The sequence below is a fragment of the Notamacropus eugenii genome, chromosome 2 (assembly GCF_028372415.1).
Source record: "Notamacropus eugenii isolate mMacEug1 chromosome 2, mMacEug1.pri_v2, whole genome shotgun sequence".
NCBI classification, from domain to species: Eukaryota; Metazoa; Chordata; class Mammalia; order Diprotodontia; family Macropodidae; genus Notamacropus; species Notamacropus eugenii.
Window position 1 is genome coordinate 80,455,331 of NC_092873.1, and position 23,576 is coordinate 80,478,906.

The 23,576-nt window shown below is 44.2% G+C and overlaps 3 protein-coding genes across 13 annotated transcripts in view; 2 read left to right on the forward strand and 1 right to left on the reverse strand.

Annotated features, from left to right (window-relative positions):
- The first annotated feature begins 13,901 nt into the window (after nucleotides 1-13,901).
- PPP1R35 (protein phosphatase 1 regulatory subunit 35) lies at nucleotides 13,902-15,500 on the forward strand. Its single transcript, XM_072641420.1, has 4 exons — nucleotides 13,902-14,303; nucleotides 14,529-14,802; nucleotides 14,922-15,064; nucleotides 15,215-15,500. The coding sequence occupies exons 1-4, from the start codon at nucleotides 14,076-14,078 to the stop codon at nucleotides 15,386-15,388; spliced, it is 819 nt and encodes a 272-aa protein (XP_072497521.1). The 5' UTR covers nucleotides 13,902-14,075; the 3' UTR covers nucleotides 15,389-15,500.
- Nucleotides 15,501-16,076: 576 nt separating this feature from the next.
- Nucleotides 16,077-21,063, reverse strand: MEPCE (methylphosphate capping enzyme). 2 transcript variants are annotated; one of them, XM_072641408.1, is made up of 5 exons: nucleotides 20,971-21,063; nucleotides 18,943-20,199; nucleotides 17,241-17,459; nucleotides 16,897-17,023; nucleotides 16,077-16,622 (listed from the first exon to the last, which is right to left on the reverse strand). In XM_072641408.1, exons 2-5 carry the CDS (start codon nucleotides 19,303-19,305, stop codon nucleotides 16,570-16,572), a joined length of 762 nt encoding a protein of 253 aa, XP_072497509.1. In that variant the 5' UTR covers nucleotides 19,306-20,199; nucleotides 20,971-21,063; the 3' UTR covers nucleotides 16,077-16,569. The 2 variants fall into 2 exon arrangements, with proteins under 2 accessions (XP_072497509.1, XP_072497508.1); XM_072641407.1 differs by lacking the exon at nucleotides 20,971-21,063 and having other exon boundaries at nucleotides 18,943-20,652.
- Nucleotides 21,064-21,130: 67 nt separating this feature from the next.
- The window catches only part of ZCWPW1 (zinc finger CW-type and PWWP domain containing 1), a 43,313-nt gene continuing 40,867 nt past the window's right edge, over nucleotides 21,131-23,576 (forward strand). For 6 of the 10 annotated variants that reach the window (XM_072641409.1, XM_072641417.1, XM_072641415.1 and 3 more), the window contains exon 1: nucleotides 22,122-22,322. The gene's annotated coding sequence lies outside the window, so the exon portion shown is untranslated. Of the gene's footprint in view, nucleotides 21,264-22,121; nucleotides 22,323-22,452; nucleotides 23,116-23,576 lie in introns of those variants that run through there. The other 4 variants (XM_072641414.1, XM_072641413.1, XM_072641410.1 and 1 more) reach the window with 4 other exon arrangements.

Consider the following 23,576-nt stretch of genomic DNA (forward strand, 5'->3'; position numbering starts at 1 on the left):
TTGATATTATGAAATAATTTTTATTGATGTATTTTTCTTTACATTATTATGGTTTCCTGCAGTATCCCTCCTCCTTCCTCTCACACAGAACTATCCCTTATAATAAATAGTATGTGGTTAAAAACAAAAAAAGAAAGAGGAAAAAATGGCATAATGGATTAGTACATTGAAAGAGTCTGAAAATATATGCAATATGCAACACATATACTTCTCACCTCTGCAAAGAAGTTAGATAGAAGGGTCTTCTCATATTTTTTCTTTCAAGTTATGCTGGCCCTTTATAATTTTGAAACATTCACTTCTGATTTTTTTTGTGTGTGTATGGTTGTTCTTTCCATTTTCATTATTGTCATCATGTATCTGGTTTTCTTGTCTCTGGTTACTTCATTGTACATCAGTTCTTAAATATTTTTCCATCAGTTTCTGTTTTCATCATATTCATCATTTCTTATAGTATAAGAATATTCTATTATATTTATGCACCACCATTTATTTAGTCATCCCCCAATCCATAAGTATTTGCTTTATTTCCAATTCTTTTTTATAACAAAAAGAATTGCTATAAATTTGGGGGGATATATAGGATATATAGGGACTTTCTTCTTATCAATAGCCTCATTGAGGTATAAGCCTGGACTCTCTGGATCAGAGTATGAACACTTTAATTACTTTATTTGCATAATTCCATATTACTTTCCAAAATAGTTGTGTTGATTCACAGCTCCACCAACAATTTTTCAAATGCTTTTAGAGCTGGAAATGAGGTACATTCAAAAGGCACTGGATATGCAGACCCTGGATCTTGGTTACTCATTTTTCTAACAATATGGCTGATTCTGGTGATAAAGGAAACACTGTAAGGGGAAAGTCTTTGAACCCTCCTTCACAATATGAGACCAACATGTGGTATATAAATAGGAACCTCTATCTTTTGTCCATTTACATTTGTTCTTTTATTTTAAGGGAAGGATACTTGGCCTTGTGATCTTGAAAGGTCAGGAAAGTAGGTCACCAAGAGTTCTGCAAGTAGAGTCCATGACAACTTTTGTGGTCAGCTATGATGTATAAAAAGTTTGAGAGATGTGGTTTCTGGGTAATTAATCATTTTATTAATAATGCTAGCATATTGTCAATAAAAGGAGGGTCATTTGGCCATCTTTCTTAGACCAAACACAAATCATGGAATCCACTCAACATTTATATGGAAGAGTGGGTGTTCCTGTTGGTGGAAATCAATTATGATTGGCTAACAATTATTGAGAGAATGAATATAATTATGAGAGATGGACCTATTCTAATGAAGGTCTGGAGTATGTGACTCTGATCACTCAGTTTTCATCAAAGAGATTTATCTATATTCATATTGTCCTGCCTGACAAAAGGGAGAATCCACAATTTCCCAGATTCATCTAAGTAAAGCATAATGCTGTAAAAGAGTGAGCTAGATATTTTTATATAGAAATTTTAAATAATCCAATATGAAAGGAAAGAAGGAAGGAAGGAAGGAAAGAAGGAAGGAAGGAAGGAAGGAAGGAAGGAAGGAAGGAAGGAAGGAAGGAAGGAAGGAAGGAAGGAAGGAAAGAAGGAAGGAAGAAGGTAAAAAAGAGAACTAGTTTTAAAGGAACTAACAAAGAAAAACCAATTCCTAATCCTAATGGGTCTATAGAAATCTATCAGGCCTATACTAGATAAATTACTTTCAAGAGAAAACATTATACTAAATTTTATTTGAAAATATGTAGTAATAATACCTAAACCTGAGAAGGATAAAACAAAGAAAACTATAGACCAATACCATCAATGAATATAGATACAAACATTTAAATAAACTCCTAACAAAAAGATGAGCAAAAATTATCCTCAAAAAAAAAGCATTTATTATGACAAAGTTGGAGTCATACTAGCCATACAAGAATGGTTTGGCATTAGAAAAACAATTGACATAATTGATCATACTAAAAACAAAACAATTCAAAACTACATGGTTATTCTTGTAGATGCAGAAAAAGTCTTTCACGACTTACCTGAACTGATACTGGGTGAAGTGACCAGAACCAAGAGAACATTGTACATCGTAATAGCAACGCTGCATGATGATCAACTCTGATAGACTTAGTTCTTCTCAGCAATGATCTAAGATAATTCCAAAAGTCTCAAGATGGAATATGCTATCCACATTCAGAGAAAGAACTATGGAGTCTGAATGCAGATCAAAGCACACTATTTTCTCTCTTTTTTTCTTCTTCTTTTTTCTTTTTCAGAATTTTATTTTCTCTTTTTTCTCTTTCTTGTGGTTTTTCCCTTTTGTTCTGATTCTTTTTTCACAACATGACTAATGTGGAAATATATGATTATTTAATATGATTGTACATGGATAGCCTATATCAGATTACATGCTGTCTTGGGGAGAGGGAGGGGAGAAGAGAGAAAAAAATTTGGAATTCAGTACTTTATAAAAGTGAATCCCTATATCACTATAAAAGTGAATGTTAAAACCAAAAAAAAATTTAATTTAAAAAAGAAATATATTTATTTATGTTTTAAAACCCTCTACAAAGCATAACCATAAAATGATATTTTTGTATATGATTAAAAAGAATTGATCTAAAGTCAAACACAAGGAGTATATGCATCTGGGATGAAGGAGGGGGGAAGGGAATACACTAGAAACTTTCCCAGTAAATATAGGAGCAAGGCAAAGATGCCCCCTTCTCCACTATTATTTCATCTACTTCTAGAAATGTTAGCAATATCAACAAGACAGTAGAAAAATTAAAGGCAAAATAAATAGAGGCAAAGAAGGGACAGTTCTATCTCTATTTTACTGATAACATAATGGTTTTAGAAAATTCTAATGAATGTGCAAAAAAACCTGATTGAGGCAAAGTTTCTTCAGCAAAGTTTCTGACTACAAAATGAACCCACAAAAAACAACAGTAGTTCTATATAATAACAACAAAATCCAGGAGTCAAGATGAAAGAAATCTCACTCAAAATAAAATTCATAAATATTTAGGAGTCAATCTACCAAAGCACACCCAATACTTATATAGATTCATTAGTAAAATAGTCCCTTTATTTTGTTTAAAAATATTTTTCTTTACAAAGTTGTAGTCATTACATAAATTGTTCTGGTTCTGTTCACTTCACTCTGCATCAATTCATCTAATTCTTCTCAGGTTTCTCTGCATTTGTGTCTTTCATAATTTCTTACAGTATAATAATATTTCATTATATTAAATTTCATAATTTGTTCAGCTATTCCCCAATCAATGAGAACTCCATTGATTTATAACAACAAAAGTTATGATAAAAAAGAAAAATTTTAAAATATGGGAACTTTCCAACTTTCTTTGATTTCTTTGTTGTATATGGTATTGATGTATTGGTATGGATGTATCAAAGGGCATACGTAGTTTAGTGAATTTTAAGTTGTAATTCACTATTCCTTTCTAAGAATTTCTGGACTAATCATAGCTTTACGAAAAATGCAAGCGTGCGTTCTTCCCATATCCCTTCCAAAAATTTCTCATTTTGTCATCTTTATCAATCTGATGGGTGTGAGTAGAACCTCTGAAATGTTTCAGTTTATACTTATGTTATATGATTGTGATGGAATACTATTATAAGAAATAATGAGCAGGGGTATTTCCAGAAGCCAAAATGGCAGAGTAAGTAGGAAATCACCTGAACTCTTCTATATTCATCTCCAAACAACAATGGAAGAGTGCCCCAAAATGAATTCTGGAATGGCAGAATCAACAACAAGACAAGGCAAAGCAATTTTCTAGCCCAAGACACTCAGAAGTTCAAGAGAAAAGGTCTGTCTCACTTGGGTAAATGGGGAGCATAGTTCAGGGCAGGTAGTATCTCAGCAAACTAGAAGCAGGAGACTTTGAGCCCCAGTGCAGCATGAAGTGGACAGGCAGACACCAGCACCAGACATGCCTCCTCCATGCAGCACCAGGTGAGCCACCAGTATCACCAGTCACACCATCTCCACTCCCATTTCAACATAGGACCAGGCAAGCTGCCAGACCCCTGAAGGCCTGGCACAGCATGAGGGTCCTGCATGGGCCTCAGGGCAGCACCAGTACGCCACCAGGCAAACAGTCAGAGTCTCCAGCCACTGGCACAAGAAGCTTGCAACAGTGCCCCTTCCCTGCCGGGAGCAGAGCTCAACTTTGAAAGTAACAAAATAGACTGGAAAAGATGAGCAAAATGACCCACCTAATTATAGAAAGTTATTATGCTGACAGGGAATATCAAAGATATAAACTCAGAAGAAGAAAACAATGTTAAAATACCTACATGCAAAGTCTCAAAGAAAAACATGAATTGGTCTCAAACTTAAAAGGAACTAGAAGAGCCCCAAAAGAAGTTTAAAAATCAAATAAGAGAGGTAAAAATTGGGAAAAGAAATGAGAGTGATGCAAGAGGATAAAAAAAAGTCAACAGTTTGATAAAGGAAGCAAAATGGAAAAGAGATATACAAAAATTTACTGAAGAAAACAACGCCAAATGGAAAAAAAAGCCCAATGAATAAAATAACTCCTTAAAAATTAGAATTGAACAGGTGAAAGCTAATGACTCTATGAGACATTAAATATTGCTCAAACAAAAGCAAAAGAAGGAAAAAAATAGAAGAAAATTTTGTAAAATATCTCATTTGAAAAGCAACTGACCTGGAAAATAGATCCAGGAGAGATAATTTATGAATTATTGGACTACATGAAAGCCATGATCAAAAAAAGACCTAAGAAATTATCAAAGAAAACTGCCCTGACATCCTAGAACCAGAGGGTAAAATAGACATTAAAAGAATCCACCAATCACATCCTCAAAGAGATCACAAAATGAAAACCCATTATAGGAAAATTATAGCCAAATCCTAGAACTCCCAGATGAAGGAGAAAATATTGCAAGCAGCCAGAAAGAATTCAAATATCAGGGAACCGCAGTCAGGATTACACAGGATTTAACAGTTTCAACATTAAAGGAACAGAAAGCATGAATATGATATTCTGGAAGGCAAAGGAGCTGGGACTACAATCAAGAATCACCTGCTCAGCAAAACTGAGCATAATCCTTGAAGGGTGGGGAATAGATGGTCAATAGAAGGCTTTCAAGCTTTCCTCACCAAAAGACCAAAACTGAACAAAAAATTTGATTTTCAATTTCAAGACTCAAAAGAAGCATAAAAAGTAAGAAGGAAAGAAAAAACATAGGGGATTCAATAAGGCTAAACTGTTTATATTCCTATACGTGAAGAAGCTATTTGTAATTCTTAAGAATTATACCACTATTCATGTAGTTAAAAGGAGTACACATAGACAGAGGATACAGGTATAAGGTGACTTAGAGGAGAGGAAAAATTTAAGAGATGAGAAAGAGGATTACATTGGGAACAAAAAAGGAGAGGTGGAATGGGGTGAATTATCCCACATAAAGAGGTTCAAAAGACCTATTACAACAGAGGGGAAGATGGGAGGGTGGGCAGTATGCATTATTTGAACCTTATTCTTATCAGAATTGGTTCAAAGAGAGAATAACATACACAGTCAGTAAAATATGGAAATCTATCTTACCCTACAAGGAAGCAGAAGGGAATGGGACTAAATAAAGTGAGGGAAGACTTACAGAAGGGAAGCAGATTGGATGAGGCAGTGGATGGAAGCAAAATGCTAGTGAGGAGAGAAAGGGTAAAAGAAGAAAGAGAAGGAAAAATAGGATGGAGGGAAATACACACTATTCATAACTGTGAATGTGAATGGGATGAACTCTCCCATAACAAAGAAGCAGATAACAGAGTGAATCAAAAACCAGAATCTTGCAATATGTTGTTTACAAGAAACACACTTGAAGCAGAGAGACACACAGAGAATACAGATAAGGGTCTGGAACAGAATCTATTTTGCTTCATTTGAAGTAAAAGAAAAAGCGGGGATAGCAATCAGACTTGCAGATTGTTTTGATGAGCACTGCTCTATGTTATAGTTTGAAATCTGATATTGCTAGGTCATTTTCCTTTACATTTTTCTCATTGTTTCCCTTGATATTTTTGACCTTGTGTTTTTCCAGATGAATTTTGGCTTTTTTTCTAGCTCTATGAAATAATTCTTTGGTAATTTGATTGATATGGCATGAAATAAATTAATTTAGGTACCATTGTTATTTTTATTATACTGACTTGGTCTAGTATTTCTCTAATTTTTTAGATCTGTATTTGTGTGAAAAGTGTTTTGTAATTGTGTTCACATAGTTCTTGGATTTATCTTGGCAAGTCAACTCACAAAGATTTTGTGCTGTCTCTAAGTTATTTTAATTGGAACTTCTCCTTTTATCTCTTTATGCAGCATTTTGTTGGTAACATATAGAAATGATGAGGATTTATAAGGATTTTCCAGAAATAGTCACTGCATGACATCCAAAGATTGTCATCTCACCCTCATTTTGAGAAATCTTTGCCTTTCCCATCTTCTCTCTCATGTGAAACTTGATTTCCATTGCATCTTCCCAAAGGCCATCTGTACTTTTGACTTCATGGCTATTTGCTACCCAAACACGGACTTCCTTTGTTTTAAATGTAATGACACAGAACTGAACTGCTACTGGACACTGGGGCATGGGCCTTCTTGGGTTCAGTCCTGGGAGCCACTCTTCTGAAGAAATAATTAGGCTCTTTTTTCTCTAACGCTCTTGCTGGAGCCCAGGAGGAATCACTTAAAATTTAGATTTGATTCCTATCTACCATCTCTGAAAAAAAGAGAAGTAGAAAGTCACCATAAATCAAAATTAGGGAAGCCATGTATTTCCTCCACATTAAAGAAATGCTTAAAACACAAAAGAGGTGCGTTGACAAAGATTTACATGTAAAATAGTTACTTTTAATTTCTTTTACACTTTCCCAGGAGATTGACACTTAAAATATTAACACAAGAAGCACTGATTGGGTTGGTCAAATAGGCATTTTGCCTTCACTTTAGCTTGTGTTCATCCTTCATTGCTGAAGAAGACCATGACATCAGAGAAATGATGACATGACTTGCACTTGACTTTGTTTCGAGTGAGGGAGGGCTGTGCAGATCACCAGCCTCACTTCTCCTCCAGAGCCCTCTGAATCCAGAGACCTGATATTCCTCAGGATGACTGGAGATGACCCAGGATAAACTGGGAGACCTGCTAGACACTGTCCAAAAAACTTCCTCCAGTTTCATGTCTTCTCTAACATGACTTTAGGTTCAGGCTCCTTTTAGAAGAATATAGTTGCAAAAGATTCCTCTGCTGTGTCTTACAGCTCCCTGGTCTCTTCCTAGGGAGCTTACTGTTCAAATGCTAAATGTATGTTTGCCTAAGACTATTTTACAGGAGAACTCACACAGAACCAGTACTCACATGGAAGTCAGAAGAAGTAATACAAGAACACTCTCAAGGTCTCTCTGAAGAATTCCGGGATCAATCATAAGACATGGGAGACACTGGCACAGTGTTCTATAAGCAAAGCAGAATTGTAGTAGCTCAAAAGAAAAGCGAGATGTGCAGATTCAGAGACATCTTCACTCCAAATGTTCATGTGGACTATTTGTTCCCAACCTGTGATAGAGCCTTCCAAATTCATATTGGTCTGATCAGTCATGGTTAAACACACTGTACTCTGACCCCAACCCCTAATTTCTCTCCAAATTTGTCTCTGCCAGCCCCCAAATCCTAACCTGCTGAGTCAGCAGAGATGACCTATCCTCACTTCCCACCTGTGTCCCTGAGCTTTCTTCTCCTCTCTTTTCAGTTGCTCCTCTGTGGTACAGTGCTTACTAGTATAATCCCAGAATAGAAGATGTAACTGGTAAAGACTGGTAGAGAGTGGAATTAGTAAGGAAGGTGTATATATTTTGGAGAAGAAAGTAGCGAAAAAAAATCAGTAAGTACTCTCTCAGTCCCATCTCTATCACTGACCTAGGTAGCATGTTGTACATACAGTGAATGCCTCTGGCCTCACTCTCCCAGAGGGAGACCTGCTGCATCTATACTTTGAGGTTCTAGGGGTACCTTGAGAAGTTTGTGGGGTAGCTCTCAGTCCCCTAATTGTTTTCCCTTTGCTGTTAGCTACCAGTAACTGACTAGTGCCACAGTTCCCCTTCACCACTTAACATCAATTGGTTATTAAGTGTAACTCTTTGTGACTCTGTGGTTTCTTGGTAAAGATACTGGAATGGTTTACCATTTCCTTCTCCAGTGAATTAAGGCAAACAGAGGTTAAATGACTTGCCCAGGGCCACACAGATAGTATCTGAAATTGGATTTTAACTCAGTCTTCTTGACTCCAAGCCTGGAGCTCTATCTACTAAGTCACTTAGCTGCCTCTTCATTACCTTTTACAAAAGGATATACAAGGTCCTCCTGACTCCATGGCCATCCACTGAGCCACCTAGCTGCCTCAAGTGGCCTCACTGTTAGCTCAGTTTCTACATAATAACATTGGTTCCCACCAAGGTCATGTCCGAATATAGTGTGGGTGTCAGATGAGTCCTTATCTCAGCTGGGTCTTAGAAGTCACTCCTAAGGATGACTTCTTGCTCCTCAGTGCATAGACATTGGGTTGGCTGCAAAGCCCAGAGTGGGCTGACTCCCAGAGGCTCTATCTCTTGAGCTTTTAAAACTCACAAGATTAGGGGCAGCTAAGTGGTGGATAGATAGAGCAGTGGCCCTGGGGTCAGGAGGCCCTGAGTTCAAAATCAGCCCTCAGACACTTACTAGCTGTGTGACCCTGGACAAGTTACTGAACCCTGATTCTATCCTCTCCCCTAAAAAATAAAAACACATAAGATTAAAGCTTCCTTTACCTAAAATAGGAAAAAAAAAACACCCAAATAGCAAAGCAAAAGGTCTGTTTTCATGGGGTCACACATTGTTTCTTACTGCACACAGTCAGCAAAGGAATCAAACCAATAACAAACTATGAAAGAAAATGGATGAGTCTCTGGTTAATACTTTTTTGATGGCACCCCTAGCTCCAGCTATCCAGTCTACTGAAGTTTTCTCCTAATTATATGGTCAGTAGATTAGAATCAGTTATAAAATTCTTACAGTACACTCATCACTCCAAGGTAGTTCCATCATGACACTCCCAGAAGGAGAGTTCACCTCTTCCATGTGGCAAATAGCATCAGCAGAGCTCTGTGCATCTTGCCAGAGAAATCATTATATATAGTTTGTCAAGGGAAGGGAAAAGACAGAGATAAGTGATCAGGAACTCTGTTTACATGACTTGTAATTCTAGGCAACTTGAGGACACCTGGGTTTCTGATTAGAGATGGGAGAACTAGAGGTTGGATGGCTACTGGGTCTCTGGTTTGTATGGATGGAGAGAATAATAATAGCTTCTCCCTTCTCTGTTACTTCATGTGAGTGGGTGCCAATGACTGTAGGGTAAAAGTGCTTGTGTGTGTGTGCGTGTATGTGTGTGCAGTATGTGTATGAGTATGTGCACATGTGCCTTTACACCTGTGTGTCTTTGAATATGATTCTTTACACATATGTATATCTATTTGCTACACAGATATGTGCACACATATATGTATTTGTACATGTGTGGTGTATTTGTGTACATTTCTTTCCTGAAGTGCTCCTGTTCTTCATCTACGTCAATCTTTGCCTATTATCCAGACACTTTGCCCTGATCATACTGCCCTCTGCCAAGACTTTGAGCCTTCTAATCATGTAAAATCTTCAGCTGAGCTGCTCACACTCACTGTTACCTGCTTCGGCTAAAAAACTTTCACTATCTGTTACTCTCTTAATACTTGTGATATTAAGCCATGGCTGCTTAAAATGAAACCATTCCCCCTCCTCAACCTTTACTTCCTATTCTCTCATCCTCTGTCCTTCTGAACCCTGCCCTTTCATTCCAACTCCGCCATCCCCTTCCATTGTGTCTCTCATGAAATTCAACCCATAACTAGCCAACAGTTCCATTTTGGATCTTTTCTTGTGCTCCTTGTCTTGTATCATTCACTGGGCACTCATATTCCCCCAGATGACACTGCACTCTTCATTATCTTCTCCAAGCATTTGCTGTGCAAATCTCATGTTCCCTTGTCACTCTAGTCCTGGAAGAGGACTTGGAATACTCCTTGTGTGTTCCCCAATGCCATTTCCAGACTCTTCCTTTCCTGACATCATTCAGTTACTTCTCTTCCTTTGAAGTTCAATCACCCCATCAAAGTCAGCATAGAGGTGTACCAGCTCCGAGATCATTCTTTCTCATTTTTCAAGGACTGCAGTACACCATCTTCCTCTCCACCCCAACTTTTGCCCTTACACTAAAGGTCTAGTACCCTCTCAGATCCTCTATCTTCCCAAATCTGTTGACCAACTCCTGCACTCTGCCTTAGAGATATATAGGAATAGTTACAGTTAGATCTCATTATGACCCACAAATGTTTCACTTCGATGATTGAAAGTTCTGATTTTTTTTATCTGATTGTAGGCACCATTCCATCCCTTCCTATGCCCTGACCCTTCTAAACCTATTTACTCTTCATCCTCACTATGACCTTGGATCTCTTGGACCTCAGTATTTTCTCAGGCTATTACCTGCTCTGCTCTGCTCATTTTCTTTCCATCCCAATCTTGACTCTAATAATTAACCACAATTCCACAGTGCTGTTGCTCTCAAATCCTTTGCTTTTCTGTCCCCCTTACTAAGCTCCAAATTTGGATTACTCCTACCATTCACTTCTTCTCTGCCTACTCAATTGCTGTTAAAGGAGAATGCAGGAAATAATGGGATTGAACTGATTGTGTCTATAAATTGGGATTATAAATTTATGCTTTCTAATCTCAGTTGGGTCTTCTATTCCTTCCTGAATTGCTATCCCATTTTTACAGTAGTGTTTTCTCATTTCTCCTCAAATATCCCATAGTATTCTCTCCCCTTTTCCTCTTATCTGATATCCTTGACTCGTCCTTCACTGAAAAATATTGAGGCCATTCCATCCTTCTCCCTTTCTCCTCATTTCACATCATGCAGACTCCTCTAACTCAGAGACGGTAGTTGAGGAAATGAGAAGAGTCCCTGTACAAGCACATGGTAGTAGCAGCTGTGTTCATGAAGTTCATGAACAATATGCATGTCCCTCAAGCCCATGATAAAGGAAGGGGGATCTTAAAATCCATAATTGGCACTTGATTCAAGAATCTAGGCTTGTAGCTAGGGAAGGAGAATTCCTGGATTTTGCCTTGGGATCAGACCTATAGAGAGAAGAGGATTTCCTGTGGCTGTATGCTTTTAGGGAAAAAAAAAGAGAACATTATACAAAATTACTGTGCATCATCCTACTTGAAGAACAATGCAGGGAGTTTTAGGACTATGAAGGTCTGATGAAAAGGAAACTGATTGTTCAGCAGACCCCAAAGTATGTTTTTTAGGGCAGCTAGTTAGTGCAGCGGATAGAGTGCCTAGAATCAGAACAACTCATCTTCCTGAGTTCATCTGCCCTGAGCTCAGGCACTTACTAGCAGTGTAACCTTGGGCAAGTCTTTTAACTTTGTTTGCCTCAGTTTTCTCATCTGTAAAATGAGCTAGAGAATGTAATAGCAAATCACTCCAGTATCTTTGCCAAGAATCATGAAGAGTCATCCATGACCGTAAAACAACTGAATAACAACAAAAAGTATGTTTACCTTCTAGAGGAAGGTTAAATTACCAGGTGGCACTATGAGCTTTGGGGAAGATAGCTCTCTGTGGTACACAAAGATTTCTCTGCAATGTCAGGGTATATCCTGTTGGAAAGTTAAATAAAGTTCTCTTCTAGGATCTGATGAATTATCTGAGAGATTTACATGTCTCTGCAGCTTTCCTCTAAGTTCTTTGCATCTTGTATATTTTTCTGGTGGGATGAAATAAAGGCTGTCCTGTATTCACTATGCATTTAGTATCTTCAAACCTTTAAGTAGCCAGAGAGACCATTTACTCACATTTGAGAAAACCTGGATATGAACTTTATACCCTGAATATATTGGAATATACTCCTAGAATAACTCCAGGGGAGGGCAACAGCAAAAAAGAGAAAATTATCCTCTTGGGGTCATTAGGGAGGGTCTGAACCTCAGGTTACACTAGACGGGAGCAGACATGATGATCAGAGATTAGAGGTGGTCACAGTTTTTTGGAGGACAAAGCTATACATGATATGGGGACATTATCTGTTATACATTATTTATTCTGATACAACTGAAATCTAGATAAAGTCCTTACTAAAATACAAGAGAATCCAGTATTTGTCTGTATCTTCCAGTAATACTCAGTAGAAGAGGCAGTGTGATGTCAGTAGTGAAATGAATTATGGAACTGGGAATGAAGTGAGAGCTGGGTGAGAGCTGAGTGTGAATATCCCCTCTAAAACTAGCTAGCAGTGTGACTTTGAACCTCTTTCCTCATCCTTAATTGAAGTTAATTGGAGTTATGCCTGTGATTTCTACCTTACAGGATTGTTGTGAAGATTAAATGAGATAAAAGAGAAAGGGTTTTAAATGTCAGGGATCCTTGCAATTATTCCAGGCTCCTGTATTTAATAAATGCTTTGGGGTGTGGCAGCTCTAAAATATGGTCATAAAGCAAATGGACTTTGGTTCCTGGGACAGAGGGAGGTCATCCTGAGTGGACCAACTAAGAACCAAAAGATGAGAGTGGCCGAGCGTCAAAGCGTTTGCCTATGTGGAACGTGTCTATGTGGTCACTCTAGATTCGGAAGCTGTTCTAGGCTTGGGAGTCTGTAGGGGTGGCAACCTTTTCCACTATCTTTCACTCAGAATGGTATTGTGCATCCCAGCCTTTTCCACTCTTTCACTCAGAATTGTATTGTGCATCCCAGTCTTTTCCACTATCTTTCACTCAGAATGGTATTGTGCATCCCAGCCTTTTCCACTCTTTCACTCAGAATGGTATTGTGCATCCCAGCCTTTTCCACTCTTTCACTCAGAATGGTACTGTGCATCCCAGCCTTTTCCACTCTTTCACTCAGAATGGTACTGTGCACCCCAACCTTTTCCACCATCTTTCACTCAGAATGGTACTGTGCTCCCCAACCTTTTCCACCATCTTTCACTCAGAATGGTACTGTGCACCCCAACCTTTTCCACTATCTTTCACTCAGAATGGTATTGTGCATCCCAGCCTTTTCCACTCTTTCACTCAGAATGGTACTGTGCACCCCAACCTTTTCCACCATCTTTCACTCAGAATGGTACTGTGCATCCCAGCCTTTTCCACTCTTTCACTCAGAATGGTACTGTGCACCCCAACCTTTTCCACCATCTTTCACTCAGAATGGTACTGTGCACCCCAACCTTTTCCACCATCTTTCACTCAGAATGGTACTGTGCACCCCAACCTTTTCCACCATCTTTCACTCAGAATGGTACTGTGCACCCCAACCTTTTCCACCATCTTTCACTCAGAATGGTACTGTGCACCCCAACCTTTTCCACCATCTTTCACTCAGAATGGTACTGTGCACCCCAACCTTTTCCACCATCTTTCACTCAGAATGGTATTGTGCATCCCAGCCTTTTCCACTCTTTCACTCAGAATGGTACTGTCCACCCCCGGGGCAGTGGGGAGCAAACACACCCTTCACGTCTACCCACAGAGGCGAAAGCAGAGCACAAAGGTGCTCAAGACCCGCGCCCCGTCCCCGTGCACGTTGGACGTTCGCACGACGTCACAGAAGACAAGCGGGGTTGGCAGCCAATAGCTCCCTTCCCTTCGTTTCGCCCCTCCTCCTCCCGCCCCTCGGGCTTTGCGTCGAGTCTAGGAACTACAGACTCGTCAGTCCCAGCCTCTCCTGATTGGTCGTGAAGCTCTTCACGTAGCCCAAGAGAGGGCGTCCATGTCGCTTCAGGGCGGAAACGCGGTAGGAAAACCCAAAGGAGAAGTGACGCAAGAAGGGGGAGGGGCTGTGCGCGCAGGTTTCTCTTGGGAGCGCTAACGGGTTTTGGGCTGCGCCGCGTACCCCGGACCGCAGCGCTTCTGACCCCCGGGCCTGCGCCCCCTCTTCCCCACTGCCAGTTACCTGATGATGCTGAGTCGGGCCAAGGGGAGGTTTGGGGGACCCTCGAGGGAGGGGGTGACCGTGGGGGCTGCAGAACTAGAACCCGAGCCCTTTGCCTCCAAGCCCGAGCCCGAGCCCGGCCTGGACCTGAGTCTGAGCCCTGGCCCGAGTAGCCCCGAGCCTCCCTGCTCCATCCTGCGGACAGGGGGAACCAGGTCTGGGGGGCGGAGAGGACGGCAAAGAGCGCGGCAGGTGAGGAGGCTTCGCCTCTCTCATTCCCTCATTCCTGCCTCACCCGGTCTCCCCACTTACGTGTCCTCTTGGCCCCCTTCCTGCCTTTCTTCGTCTGCATCGCTAGACGTACACTTGTTCAACAGAAATCTTAGTCTCTAGTTAGTGCACCGCCCTCCTCCCTCCCCTGTGCCCCTACCCACTTGGTTCTCTCACCCACCACATGACCAGTTCATCTCTCTCCAGGTTCGCTTCCACCTGGCTTCCCCCTGTCAGTCTCCTTCTTCCAGCGTGTCCCCACCCCGGGGGAAGCTACCCACAGATGACCTTTTGGAGAAGTGTGAAGCCTTACCACACCTCATGGCCCCTGGGCTTCAAAGTACCCTGGCCCTGGGGCAACAACTAGAGTCCCTTAGGGAGGTCACAGCCCTGGGGCAGTTTGATGCCCTGAAGGCTGCGGAGGAGCAGTTGAAAAGTTCCTTCCTAAGTCGCTGTGAGATGGAGGAAAACATATCGGAGGGTAAGGAAGTGTGACTGCTGGTAACCGGGAGGATTCCCCCCCACCAAGGGATAGGGATTGCAGGTCCAGGGGCAGTTTCAGCTCCCACCCCAGGGAGCCCCACTACCTCTTCCCATCAGGGTTGAACATGCCTAGATCCCAACGGCTCTACCGGGACCTGGTGAGTCTGCAGGTGCCAAAGGAGCAGGTGTTGAATGCTGCGTTGATGGAAAGACTGGCGTTGCTTCCACCACAACCTCAGGTCCCAGTCCAAAAGATAAAGGTTTGTTTGGGGTGGAGGGGGCAAGGGAAAGGGGACCCACTTCATTTTCGGGTCTCGGACCCAACCCCCATCGACCTCTGGCATTCTTTTGCTTGTTGTAAAACTTACATGCTGCTGTTGTTCCTGACTTGTACTCCAACACCCAAACAGGAGGTTCCTGCAGCAGGTCCAGAACTAAGCATCTTATGTGATCCCCACTTACTGGCCCATGAGTCTCCACACTTAATACTTGAAGGGTTTCCTCCCTTGAAGCTAAAGCCACAGACTCGTCCTGCAGAGGACATCTTCCTCATGCATCAGACTCTCAGACGGTGGGATACATAGTATTACAGAATTGTCTTCACTTTTATTTTTGTTGTGGTGGGAGGGAGGGTGCGCACATTGGGATTGTCCTTTACGTTGGGTTTTATAGAAATAAAGTTTTTTGATCAATCAACTTTTTTCTGACGGTTTGAGAAAGGATGGTAATCAGTAAGGCTTAGCCTAATAAGAGCCTAAGAACAGCTTTTGGAAAGTTTCTCTTGAGTACTACTGCACTACTCCCATACTCTCCAGATGGAACCTTCCAGGGAAAGGGGTGAGAAAAGCAACATAAAGTTGGGAAATAGTGTGGAGAGCTTCCCCCTTACCCAAAACAGGATCCCAGTAATCTCCCTTTTACATGAAACAGCAGTGGGGGGAGATAAAGGTTGATTTCCTCTCCAGTTTTTGGATTTAAAGTGACTTTACATGTTCTGTTCTTTTCTTGTGCATGGCCACATTTGAGGCTTTGGGATCTCCTTCAACAGAGGACAACCTAACTGCAATGTGACTATCTGCAGAAAAAGTAGAGTGCCCCACACCTCCCTAGTCAATAAAAGCCCTACTCTTTTACAGGAATTTCAGCCTCTTCAATGGCCCATTACTTTAATACACCAGCCTGGGACATTATTTGCAGAGAGGACTGGGTTCTGCTTTCTACATTGACTTCTAAGCCCACTATCTAAGCAAAACACTTAATTTGAGGGGTTACTGCCTTCAATATCAGGTTTATTGTGTTGCTTTCACCCCAAACCCTCTTTTCCCCCCACCACACAAGGACCATCTAGAGGGGACTTCTGCAGCATCTGGTGATACCCAATCTTAAGTTGGTCCACTGAAACGTGGCCAGGGTGCCCACCAGGGGCTAGGAATCCAAGGGGTGGGTGGGGAAGAGACAAAAAGGGAAGGAAGGCCCAGAGCAATTGAGATTTGGACACCTAGCTCCCCTTACTAAAAGCAAGGGTTCACAATCCATATCATCCAGCCTACTAGGCTGTGGGGAGAAAGCGGTGACAACCTTTAGTCCAATTGTGCCCGCTGCTTAGGTGCTGGAGGTTGGTAGGCTCCTTCTTAAAGATACTGGCAGGAAAACAAATTAGGTATTGGGAAGAGGAGCAAGCCATGGGTAGAACTTCTCTCCACCCTCCCCCCACAGGTCCTCAGGAACAGAGAGCAGCTTCTGATCATTGTCCTTGAAGGGCTCCTCAATGGCTAGGGGAATTAGCCTTGTGGAACAGGTACACAGGACGCTGGAAGCCTGTAGAGAAAAGGTATAGATGAGAAGGAGTGATATACTAAAGAGAAAAAACAGGAACTAAGGTAGCACATACAGAACTCTGGTCAATTGTCCATAGCCAATAACTAGGAATGGCAAATGATGCAGAGATGAGTGTTGCAATTTAAGACCTCCCCCAGGATTTCTAATCTTCTCAGCCAAGCTGGGAGGTGTTACCATCTACTTGAAGTCTTCTACCCACCCTCCATTCCCCACCCCCAAAATACAGACAAAGATAGGCTAGCCTGGATCTCACCTTTGGAAGAGTTGTGGGGTGTGGCCACAAGCTCATAGCTGGAGAAGCCAACCTCAGGGGATGTCAGGTAGGAACTGAACTGCTCAGGTTTCAGCTGAATTCGATAATAATTCTTGTAGATAGTTTCCTAGGAATAAGCACAGGTACTAATCTTTCCTTGTATTCCCAGCACTTTGCACTGTCCTAGCATATTAAGTACTTGATAGATGCTTGTTGACTTATTCAATCCCATTCTTCCTCCCTCAGCCAAGAATTTTGGCCAGAGCCCCATTTAACCAATACATCTCTCCTTCCCCCACTTCATGGGAATGATCCCTTTTACCTTCCCCTAGGGTCCAACTTACTGTGAGTGTCTTCCTCTTGCCATAGGATGACCAAGGCTGGGGCTCTAAAACCAAAATGCCCCCAGGTCGTAGATGGCGGTAGATTCTTCGAAACATTCGCTTCAATCCCTCATCACCCCAGTTCAGATGCACCCATTTAGTGAGGCTGAGACAGAGCACCACATCATACTCAGGAGCTTGGGCTTCTACCAGTTCATCTCGATCTAACACATAATTACCCTGAGAAGACAAGGTTTTTTTGGATAAAGATAAGTACAAGGAAACCAGTATTCTCCACTCCTTTATTCCACTATGGAGTCCTAAATAAATGAAGGCAGGTTTTAATCTGTAGTTCTGCCTTTCAGACATTTCCCAAACAAGCTTATTGAGGGTACCGAACTTCCCTAATTGAATATCACTCTGCCTCACTCTGGCAGAGCAGAGAAAGCACAAGGTAAGAATTAGTAGGGAGAAGGCTGTACCATGGACAAACCACCAGAACTGATTAGTTTTATCAAGAGGGATGTGCAAGGTCACCACAGGGAGAAAGCCCTAGTGTTCAGCCTTGACCCAGTTCCAGTACTTGTCTCCCTCCCACACCAATTTTCCCTGGGGCAAAAAAGCATTGCCCCATGAGGTCTTGGGCAGCCCCTCCAGTCTTTCCCCATTCTCTGTCATCCTTCCCACTTTTTCCCCTCCCCCCCTGCTCCCTGCCCCCCAGTCTTGAGTTTCAAGTGAGTTTTCTTCAGTGTTAAATTTTAACACAACTCAGCAGAATATAAGCTTTGTGAGTTCAAGGACTGTTCAATTTGTTTTTATGTCCCTGGTGCCAGGCAGAAACTACGCACTTAAATGTTGAGACCAAATGAAAATTTAAAAAAATCCCAGTCCCCAAAGCCTAAGCAAGACAGCAAAACTCCCCCACAAACTTGTCAGTTCCCTTTACCCTACTCTACAGAAGGTCTTGACCTGGAAGGTTCAGTTACTATACTTACTACCTGTGACCATGTGCAAGGCACTTAACTACTCTGGGCACTTGATTTCATCTGTAAAATGGAAGGGTTGGACTAATCTAAGGGGACCTTTGGACCTCACAAGTTCTTTCCAGGGCTAAATCTGTAAGTCCCTAAAATATTTCCCTACACCTTTTTGTTTTACTCCTGGGTAATCCACTCGAGTTTTCTAACCAATAACACTCAAACTAATACATTAAAGGAGAAAATTTGACTGCAGGCAGGATTCTAGCTTTCTCATGAAGATAAGGGTTGTTGAGACAGAGGTCTACAGTGGAAAAGCACAATGAATTCTCTGGTCTATCTAACCTGGATAACACAGAAGAAGCATTAGTTCAGATACCTATCACCTAAGAATGGTTCTTGGGACAGCTCTAAGGTCAAGTTTTTGCAGGTTTAAAATGCTCAATGGAATAATCCTAGTCTGTTGAGCAGACTCAGTTAAAGGGTGTAACAGGGAAAAGGAATCCCATTCTCACTGCCCTATAAGCAAGAACCCTGAATTCATGGGGAAGACAGGGTATAGTCATTAAGGTGAGAAGTCAAGGCCCTATCAGCACAGGCCCTAGACCATTTTCAAATGTGAGTTCCCAAGTTGCAAGAATAGTTTTGCTCTTAGCCATAACTACCTCTCCTCCCTCCCCTGTCATGGCACAGTAAACAAGTCTGCAAAAATATCCCTTACTCCAACAGCTACTAGGTCTCCTTACCGTGATGAAGACAACATTGTTGGGAAATATGGAGGCATCAGCCCCATCCAGAGGCACTTGGGGTGCAGCAATGGGGCCCCGACTGGCAGTCAGGGAGGCTGGGAAGCAGCTCTTCTTTCGGGTGGCAGCAGTCCCCTTTCCACCCTCTGGTCCTTGGGCTCCTTCAGGTGGTTGAGGTGCAAGACGAAGTTCCTCAGATAGATAATGTCGGATGTTCTGTCGAGCAGAGTGTATGAGCCGGGCATCGATGTCTACACCCACTACTCGAGCCGGGCCCCACTTGCAAGCAATGCTTAGCGTCAGGTGGCCCACATTGCAGCCTAGGTCCAGCACATCACGGCCCTGGAACCATTCAGGCCTCATCACCCGAAGCCTCCCATCCTCACAATTTGGGTTTCGATAGCCGTAGTACTTGCAATAATTTCCGTACTGGAACTTACTTTGCTGCTTCTTGAAGCCAGCCGCAGGCAGAGGGTGGTCATGATGGCGACTCCCGCCTCTCGCCCGGACTTTCTCCTTAGGGCCCTGGCCACTAGCCCTGGCACCTGACTCAGACTTGCTGGAAGTCCTACGGCGTTTCCGGTGATGTCGGGAGGAAGACAAGGGAGCAGGTGTGGTTGAGGCAGCTGAAGGAGCTGCACGAGTGCCTGGGGGGTCCTGTGGGGCAGGCAGAAGGGGGGACACTACTTCATCCCTACAGTTGATGGCAGTGTTCAGTTCATAAGGCTGGGGGCCATCCCGGCCTTGGGACCTCTGTCGTTGTTGCAGCTGCTGGGGGGTGGTTTCTCCATGCAGCGAGGGAGTTGTGGAAGTTGGGGGAAGCGCAGAGGAGGTGGGATCACTCCCCCCCGGTCCCCCAGTCTGTTGCTGGTGGTGCTGTCCACGATGTCGATGTCTCTTTCTACCAGTCTTGAGTGGTGAGGCTCGAACCACTTGGGCCTCATCAGTGCAGGTATTGAGGCTGAGTGGGTCGGTGATGTCCTTGGGAATGAGGATTTCCACAGGGTCCCTCCCCTTCGCTGGCAGTGGGGAAGACTTGGGAGTCTCAGCATTGAGTGCTCGACTCACCTCCTCATCCAAGAGGCTATTCAGATTCAAAGGATCGAAGATATTGCCCCCCAAGAGAAAATTGGAAGGCAAGACCGGGTCGCAGTCCGAGTTAACTCGCCTACGCCTCTTGAAGGCTGGATGCTTGAAGCCACCCACATTACAGCTATTCCTCCTCTTGTTCCCACCGGTCCCGGGAGGCCTATGGGGCTGGAAGCCATTGCGCTGTCTGGGGGGTGCTGGGGTCCCTACTTCGGCCCCGCCCCAACCCCTTCGCTCCTCCTCCATGTCAGGGGGAGGGGCCTCCCCCTGCGCCATCGGATCTCCACTTCGCCGCGGATTCTGGCCAGCCCTAGCGGGGGACGGGGCCAGAAAGCCCTCCCTGCCTGATATGGTGGGCGTATGTGGGCTTGGTCCCTGTGCTGTCCCGCCACAAAGCTCCCCGGAGGAGGCCTCTCGGTGTGGCTGCACCAGAGTGCCACCGCCACCGCTGGAATCAGCTTTGAGGGGTGGCGGCGGCGGGGCCGGCACGAGGAACGGCTCCTTCTCAGCTGCCATCTCGATCATCTCTTCCCCCCTCCCCCGATTAGGCTAACGAGGGAGATCAGGGGGCCTACACCCCCTCCCTTTTCCCCTCTTCCTCCCCGCCCCTTCTCCCAGTGCGCGCGTAACCCCGCTCTTCCCTTATTCTCTCGCGTCTCCACTAACCCGCGCGAGACCAAAACAAGCTGCCCGCGAGACCCGAACTGAGTAAGAAAACAACGGAGCCTGCGCTTTTTCCTCCACCCCTCCTAACGCGCGCTACCAGACACACTGCGCGTGCGCACTCCACCCCACGCCCCCTGTTGTGCCCGCACCAGGGACAGAACAAACTTAACGGCTAAAGGCTTTTAAAAAAGGGAACCACCGCTTCCAAGTGACACCCCGTTTCCTTCGCAACGATCTCCCTCCCACCCGTATCCTTCGCGCACGCCCACCAACCGTCGGCGTAGGGCCGATGGGAAGAGCTTCCTTCCACCCCGTCCCGGCTCCTGGGACTGAACGTCTGCGGCCTCCGCCTGGCTGCTAGCCCTGCTGCCTTTCTACCCCGCCTCTTTCCTCCTCGAAAGGGCCACGCCTGCGCACTCGCCCTATCAGTCTCGCGCTTCTTGGCGCTGCACGTGCTGGGAGCTACCACTCACCCACCGCTCGGGACTGCAAAGTCGGTTTCTTATCCCTTTAAACAGACTTCCCTCCTCAGCCAAGAGAGGAACATAGCTGCATCCTAGAAGTGGGTAGGGGCGCAGTAAATTAATAATAATGAATTACTTCACACGCACACACACTAGGAGTGCGGGAAAGGGAAAGTGGAAATATGAGATGGATGGTGGAGGGGTTTGGAGTGCAAAGGCCTATATCCCTACGAAAGACCTGTTGTCACTAGAATAAAATTGGTGCCAAGATGTCACCTTAACTCTCACACGTTCTCCTGGCAGAGAAAAGCGGCTAAGAAAAGAAAGGAAACTGAGCTCTGCTGAAATAGCCAAAAGATTGCCTTAGACTTTCCCTAAAATGGAACGACTCGGTTTCTTCACTCTATTCCGTTTCCCTGCCTCCTAGCCAAATTAAAAAGGCCGGAAGGGGTGGGAGGTATCGCGATACTCTCTATTCTTTCCCGCCCACCGTCGCCACCCCGACTGCACCTGCGCGCACAGTCTCCCTTCTCCCTACTCCCCCCACTCTAATTTGCCTCAATCCAATCAAAAGTAACCATCACCACTTAGCAGATTCTTTGCCGTGAAGGAACGTGGCCTCGGCGCCTCTTCACATTGGAAAATGAGCTGTTTGGACCGCCCCCGATTAACGTAACCTCCCATCGACTGGCCAATAGGAGCTCGCGGGGGGGCGGGTTTAGGGAAGGGTCCTTGGGCTGCGAAGAGGGAGGGGTACCGGAGAGGGGCTAATGGCCAGTAATTCGTTGGAAAATAAAGATAAAGTGCAACAGAATTAGAATCAGGATTCGGAAAAGGAAAAAAAACATTATCCATTCCGGGGCAGAGAACAAGCCATAATGTCAAAAGAACCCTCCCAATTATAATCAGGCGCTGCTCCTAATAACTAAAAGTTGTGACTACGGCAGAATGGGGTATGCCGGGAATTGTAGTTTTTGTAATCGCCCGGGGTGGAAGACTTGGCATGCGCCTCCCGAAGGCTCTTCCGCCTCTCCGCTTTAAACGCTTCGCCTTTGCCGTCTAGTCTCCGCGCGTGCTCAGTGAGGTAGAAGTTCGAACGCCGGAGAACTGGGCTGGCGCCCGAGCGGCCGGGCTCTTCTTTGGTGGGACAGGCGGACGGAGGTGGGGGACCGCGAGCTCGCCGGCTGTTGCCACCTGTTGTTTGTTCCTTCCCCAGTCCCAACCTTAGCTCCCCCGGTTCCTGACGCCTGGCGCGAGCCCTGGCTTCCCTCCCTCTCTCCCCGCCCCGGGCGCCAGCAGCTGAAGCCCCGGCTGTTACGGAGGCCTTAGCGCGCCTCCGGTGACCGCCCGAGCATTTGGAGGTGGACCGAAGGCACCCCTTAGCCCTGCCCCTGCCCCCCCAAAGCACTTCGCGGGAAGGGATGATTGATCCTAAGAAAGGCCTGTCAGGATCTGAAGGCTGGTGGGGAAGGAGTCCGGCCAACCCCAGGCGGGAGGGGGGAGGGGAGAGCTCGTCTGCACTTGGATCTCGAGCGAGGAAAGGGGCGTTTGTATTCGATTTTTCCGTCCTCGAACCCTGGGAGCGCTTCGTGGGCGGCGCTGCAGGGCGTGGGGTGACGGAAAATGCATCTGGGATCTGCGAAGGAAGTCAGCCTCCCGATGGCCAGCCTGGCATTTGCGGGCGGCAGAGCGCTTGACGTAGGCTGCCTGCTTTGCCGCTCGCCACGTCCGTGGGAGGACGAGAGCTTTATTACCCTAGTTTGACGGAGGAGGGACGAAGACCAAGCTGGTAAACGGCTCAGGGGGGTTTGAACTCCATTTTTCTGACTCCAAGTCGAACACCTTTGTCCACCCTAGCTATATATACGCTGTTGACTAGCATTCGGACAGTAATAGTGTATTTATAGAGCCCTTTGCAAATGTCTCAGCCTTACAGCCCTGGGAGGTAGGTGAGGTATGTATATGTGAGATATTATCACCCACATATATCTATATACACATATGCATATGTATACACACATATATATAGGGATGTGTATTATACTAGTCCTTAAAGCTTAAAATTATACTAAGATTTTGGGGATTGTATATATGTACGTATAATATAGGCAAACACGTGTAAAAACACCTATGTATGTATTTACATATATACATATAGAGGTGAGGATAGTATCAGTTGCTGATTTGAAAGCTGCAGTGACACTAAGGAAAGGAGAGTGGAAGGAAAACCTTTGAAGCAATATTTGGAGAGATGTCAATGGATTTTAAGGCATAATTAACTGAGAAAAGGCTTGGTTAGCATTTTGCGTCATAGTCAATTGGCAACAAACATTTATTGAGTACTAGACATTGTGTTAAGCTCTGGGAATGAAAAAAAAAGCAAAAACAGCCCCTGATGTCAAGGAGCATACATTC

Excerpts from the sequence above, each read along its gene's own strand:
- PPP1R35 (XM_072641420.1), top strand. The coding sequence starts at position 14,076 with ATGATGCTGAGTCGGGCCAAGGGGAGGTTTGGGGGACCCTCGAGGGAG. Across the intron at positions 14,304-14,528 it reads GACGGCAAAGAGCGCGGCAG|GTTCGCTTCCACCTGGCTTC; the intron begins GTGAGGAGGCTT and ends ATCTCTCTCCAG. Across the intron at positions 14,803-14,921 it reads GGAGGAAAACATATCGGAGG|GGTTGAACATGCCTAGATCC; the intron begins GTAAGGAAGTGT and ends TCTTCCCATCAG.
- MEPCE (XM_072641407.1), bottom strand. The coding sequence starts at position 20,556 with ATGATCGAGATGGCAGCTGAGAAGGAGCCGTTCCTCGTGCCGGCCCCG. Across the intron at positions 17,460-18,942 it reads ACAATGTTGTCTTCATCACG|GGTAATTATGTGTTAGATCG; the intron begins GTAAGGAGACCT and ends TTGTCTTCTCAG. Across the intron at positions 16,623-16,896 it reads ACCCCACAACTCTTCCAAAG|GCTTCCAGCGTCCTGTGTAC; the intron begins GTGAGATCCAGG and ends TTTTCTCTACAG.